Source organism: Prosopis cineraria, unplaced genomic scaffold, assembly GCF_029017545.1.
Source record: "Prosopis cineraria cultivar Desert tree isolate PC_DT_omini unplaced genomic scaffold, ASM2901754v1 PC10, whole genome shotgun sequence".
Classification (NCBI taxonomy): domain Eukaryota; kingdom Viridiplantae; phylum Streptophyta; class Magnoliopsida; order Fabales; family Fabaceae; genus Prosopis; species Prosopis cineraria.
The window spans coordinates 25253930-25260017 of NW_026555341.1; the positions used below are offsets into that span (position 1 = coordinate 25253930).

Here is a 6088-nt window from a genome sequence, read left to right on the forward strand (position 1 = left end):
ATTAACAAATAAAAGTGTATAACAAATGTGTTCTATCACTAACTTGATATTTAGATAGTAGAGCCTCTAATCATGTAATGCATGAAAAAAGTCATGTTTTAGGAATGAGTAATCAGTCTGGTTCAAGTAATTTGCTTATTGGTAATAGTGAAGGTTTAAAAATTACTAGACATGTTTTTGGATGACCCCCTTGTGATCATCATAACTCATTGTTGTTAAAAAATATTTTAGTCGTGCCTGTTATTAAGAAGAATCTATTTAGTCGTTTTGAATAATGATATATTAATCCAATTTTCCCTTAATTTTTGTGTTGTTAGGGATCTAAAAATGGGAAAGGAGTTGCTTAGAGGGCAAAGGTGCAATGGACTCTACAAAGTTAGTGGACAACCACAAATTTTTCACACTCTTGATAATGAAAAAAATCTATAGCTTTACTAGCTGTTTTATAAACCTGGCATAAACACCTAAGTCATGCTTCTTGTGAAGCAGTTAAAGAAGTTCTTAAACAATGTAATATATCCATTAATAGTAATAACATTTTTTATTTTTGTTATGCTTGTCAGTATGGTAAAGTGCAAAAGCAGCCTTTTCCAGTGTTTGATTCATGAGCTAATTCACCAATAGATGTTACATACATTGATTTATGGGGTCTAGCGCCTATTCAATCTAAAACAAATTTTAAATACTATATAAGTTTGTTGATGATCATAGTTGGTTTACCAGGGTATATTCTCTAAGATCAAAAAGGGAGGCTCTATCTACTTTTCTTCAATCTAAGAAGTTAGTGGAAAATCAGTTTCAAAGAACAATCAAGGTGTTACAGAGTGATTGGGGTGGAAATTTTTGTAGTTTTGCTTCAGTTCTTGCTAAGTCTGGTGTTAAGTTTCCTCATCCCTGTGCACACCCTTCTGAACAGAATGGGCATGTGGAACGTAAGCATTGTCATATTGTGGACACAGGTTTAAGCATGTTAGGACAAGCTTCTATGCCTCTTCATTATTGGTGGAAGGCTTTTATGAGTGCTATTTATATTATCAATAGATTACCCACACCTGTTCTGAAAAATTCTTCACCATTTGAAGTGTTATTCCGTTCTACACCTAATTATGGTGGATTTAAAATTTTTGGCTGTGCATGCTTTATATCATGTGATTGCGTTCTTTATTGTCTAAACTTGGTATTTCCTCCAAAACCACTACATAATTTCCGGTGTTACTCTCCTTGCAGAAGAAAGAAGAGCTACCATATATATTAGATGAAAGATGAAAAATCCAAAACATTAATAAGATACAGTTAGAAACTAAGAATGCAAAAAAGAAATAAATAGACAAACAAAATATAAATACATGAAGATATGAAGGGCATGGAAAAAAAAGGGGGAAGTAATTAGAAAAAATAAGCTTCTGACACTATAGCAACAGTTTGAAGGTAATAGGATAGAAGATTGGAAAACCAAAATAACCAATAAATAATACGAAGAATGATGAAATTGAAGGGAAAGTTTCCTAAATCCACTTCTTCCATGTTATTTGAACATGAAATTTGAATCTGTTTGAGGCGGCAACAAAAGTAGACACCAACGGGAAAGAGAATTCCATTTTGAGTGACAATAATTCCATCGAGAGAACAACAGACATGATTTTCTTTTCAAATTTGAATCGAAGACAGAATGGGAGAGATAGAGTTGGGATTAAGCACCAAAAAAGCAATAGATGGATAAAATAATTAGATTCAAATCTCACCTTCTTCCTTCGATCTTGCTCTCTAACCTACTCGACACCATCAAGATCGAAACGATCAGCTTCCTCATCGTCGTCTGCTCCCTCTCTTCTCTCTGCCACTACTTTGGCTCGCTCTCGTAGTCTCATTGCCTCGCCGCTGTCATCATCAACACCGACGCATTCTATGACGCCCTGGAATCCGGTGCCTCTCCTTTTGAAGATTGAAGATCTGAATCTATTGAGGCAAGACAGAGAGAAAACAGGGGGAAAGAATCCCATTTTGAGGAGGAATTGATTGAGAGAGTCAAACAATAGAATAGATCTGATGATATTATTTTGAAATTTGAATACGAATGATGGAAATAATGATAGAACGTGGAGAAATGAGGAATACAAAGAAGCAAGGGGCATGCAAATGCGGATGCAATTAATGCTCCCGGGCAATTAGCAAATTACATTGCACTCGATTGAAACGAAATTTGAAAATTGGGGGGACTGCATACTAAACGGATGACCCAGACTTTATATTGGAATCATATGAAATAAAATAAACCAATCAAATTTTGATATTTACATCTAACTAAAGTCTATCAACCAATTAGAGTGGATTTTTTTTGGCCAATCAGATTCATTCAATTCATTCTACGAGATTTGTGGAATATAGTTAGTTGATTGATAGTTGATTGTTTAGTTGTCGGTGGCTTTACGTCTTTCAGATATTATCAAATTAAAAATGCTACACACACATAAAATTCATGTATATATCATCACAGGATAATATAATTTTTAATCTCTTGAGTTTATGTCAATTATTAATCTGGTTTCTCAAATTTAAATTCTATCAGTTTAGTCTATCAAGTTATTTTAATTATCAATTTGATTTTTATTATTTAAAAAAAATGTTACTCTGTTAAAATTTATTAACTTAAATAATGGAAAATAGACGATAGCTATGCAAATTAATGAAAAAAAAATGTAATTATTTCGGTAAGAAAAACAGACTCTAAGTTTTATTTTTTCCAAAAAAGGAGAATAAAACACATTGTGGGGGATTATATGAATAAAAATTAAACTCCTTTAAGGTTAATTTGTTCCCATTTAGCTACTTATACATTCTAAATCATCAATATACTTTATACATTGAATTAATTGAATAATCAATTTGTATTTTAAAATTTAAATGACTTACGTGATAAAAATTAAATTTAAGGGACCAAATTATTAACTAAAATAAATTTGAGAGACTAAAAGTTTTATCATCCCTATTATCACCAAAGAGTCATAGTTAAATTTCAAAAAAAAATTAGTGACAATTAAATTAATAAAAAATTTTAAAAAAATAAATTATAAATATCAATTAAATTAATTATAAATATAAATTTCAAGTGCAAATAAAATATTTAAATTCTAAACATAACCCTTAACTTATAATTAAGATTCTTTATTATAATTATTTAAATAAATATTTACAACTTATTTTAAAAAAATTTGTGAGGCACCTAATTATAATTAATTTTCTTTTTGATACTTGAATATCATTCTCTATTATAATATTATGAAAGATTGAAATTATTAGAGAAAACGATTAATTATTAATATATTGGCCCGACCTCCTTTTCCACAAATGCGAAGCTCACAATATCTTATAGAAGATCAAAATCTTCATACATTCATATATACCCATCAAACAAACACATTTATTTAATCGATTTTTTAATCGTAAATGCCCATAGGAGGGCATCCTTGTGATTTGTGAACGAATGGGACGATTGTTATATAAATGTAGTTTGATTATCGGTGATGGAGTAGTGTTGATTAAAACAATTTTTTACTTATGGATTTACGTTTTCATATAGCATTAATTTTTTTAAAAAAAGCTGGCCCATGTTCATAATGTAATTAATTATAATCAATTGATTATTCCTGTGATAATTAGAATTTTGATATTATTTTCTTCTTCATATTTTTAACATATTCTAAAGATGAGCAATACATCCAATCTCATGTTGACTCATCTTTGACATGAAAAGAGTTACAGCATATCACTAACATAAAGTCTACGATAAAGTTGCGTATTCAAACACCATTTTTTTAAATATACTTGCATATACAGTTATGAACACTAAAGCAAGCATGTTAAAGGTTTACCACTATTGTTTATTAATGGAAAACGAATCAATACAAAAGCAAATCAACATCAAAGCAAACTCTAAATTTTGTGCATTATTCCATCAGAAAGATGGGATCTGAATCTGTGTGCTACAGTTTCCTCTGGGAAACACTGGGCACTCAATGAAGTTGGAAGCAGAAGCGTCAACACACAGATACACTTGGTAGAGCTGACTATTCCCAGAAGAATCCTCATTACACTCTATGAATGGAGCATACCCAATTCCTTCCTTTATAGCCTCTCTAACGCTGCTCAGGCTGTAGGATCCTCCATTTGCTTCTATTCCTATATAGTTTCACGCATCAATTCATGTAAGTTTCAGTTCAGAAAGATATAACCGTCTTCAGCAATTGTTTATCATTAAGGCCATATCATCTAAATTCATAAAGTGAATGTAGAGGATGAATATTCAGAGAGAGAGATAGAAAGAATAAAGTGGAATAGTAGGCCACATGTCTAATTACGAGATCTATAGCTAAAGCCTTCAAATATTCACGTTAGACTCTATTAAATTCACAAAATGAACGTACGTAGATGATGAGAATTTTTTTTTCATGAACTTGGTGCATTATGTCATCCATGCTCCATCCAATAAAATTGCACTAATTCAATCAAATAAAATTTTATGTATTATTAGACTTTATTTTTATAACAAAAATGCATATTTAATTTCTTGTCTTTTTTGCAGAATCAATCTATAAATAGAAAATATTTAGAGGTATATGTCTAACATTAAATGAGTTTAGAAGTTGCACCAGCACTGTTGAGAGCTTGAAGGAGATTGGATCTCTTTTTGAGGGTGAGAGAAGCTTCAAAGTAGTCATGTTGCTGAAGAACTGATTCTGAGCAAGTGCCATGTTTCTCCCATTCATGGCTCCAGAATTTTATCCCATTCCCGCTTGGACATGCCAGTGTGGGCCAGTCCTTATGTAAACTGCTAGTCAGGTCTGCTATCTGTCACCATATTCAAAATCATGTTAGTGTCACAGCAAGGCCATTTATTTGCACAGATTGAACAGATTCTGATTATAATTGATGAACAGGCTGCTCTATGAATGAAGCTTGTCTGGTATATATTCCAATGGAGAAAAATTCAAGTACATTTTAAAGGATGCCCAGACTTTGCAGAACATGAAGAAATGAAAATGAAGTCAAACCTCAGTTTGCTTGAAGGGGTTGGAAGAATCACAGTTTGATGGATAAGAGCCATCATTATAATTAGGCCACAGTCCATGAATGCCAAAATCTGATTCAGGTTTCCCAGTTGTTGGATAGCAACAACTCTTCTGAGTGTCACAATATGACCCTGGCCACTTCAAAATCAAATATTGCAAACAAACAACTTCAGTTTCAGAGAAACACACATACACACACAGTTCTTATTAAGTGTTGGGATCAAACCTCCTGGACAAAGTAGAAGAAATCGAAGTTCTGTGAAACACAGAGAACTGAGAGATACTGCAGAAGCAGCACAAAGCTGATATTGAGGAAGAAGAAGGATGCCTTGGACATCATTTTGGTCTTCTCAGATTTGTGTGATTGAAACAATCAAGGAAAGAATGAAGGTGTTGATTTCTTACACGTCAATTAATTTATAGGCGAAAATGGAAGGTGAGCAATGATCTTGGAAAGAGGATCAGGGAGGGGATATTCTTTCTACCAATCTTATCAACTTTTGATTTTGATTTTTACGTGTGTAAACGCTTTTAACTCGTTGGACATGTCGGCTCATTTTGTTTTGTTTTGTTTTTCCTTTTAGAAACATCCTATTGGAATTAAATTATTTTTAAACGGTTGGGGAGATGAATGAAAGTAAAATAATAATGAATGAAATCCAATATTCCATCTGTGACGCGATATTATACATATATATATATATATATATATATTAATTTCCCTATAGGTGTTATTATGAGATTTAGATTTGGTGAGTGACATTGATCCACTTATTCAGCGAGTATCAGATAGGTTCCCAATTTCAACACTTAGTTATGAAATTGTCACTGTCTCTATTTTTTATGCCACTTTTAAGAAAAGTAATGTAAATTGATGGCATTAGAATGTATATTTTGTAGTACTATAAGTAATGATAATATTAATGTCTATTGACAAAAGTAGTTATTGATGAAAAGTAAGTAAGGAAAACTCAGAAAATATGAGTGATACACTAAAAATCTTTGCTATTGTTGAACTTGTA

At 31.8% G+C, this 6088-nt stretch overlaps 1 protein-coding gene across 1 annotated transcript; it reads right to left on the reverse strand.

The window, feature by feature from the left end:
* Positions 1-3812: 3812 nt before the first annotated feature.
* Positions 3813-5719, reverse strand: LOC129321291 (ribonuclease 1-like). The gene is made up of 4 exons (XM_054967010.1): positions 5293-5719; positions 5049-5204; positions 4647-4845; positions 3813-4176 (listed from the first exon to the last, which is right to left on the reverse strand). Exons 1-4 carry the CDS (start codon positions 5404-5406, stop codon positions 3953-3955), a joined length of 693 nt encoding a protein of 230 aa, XP_054822985.1. The 5' UTR covers positions 5407-5719; the 3' UTR covers positions 3813-3952.
* Between the last annotated feature and the right edge of the window lie 369 nt (positions 5720-6088).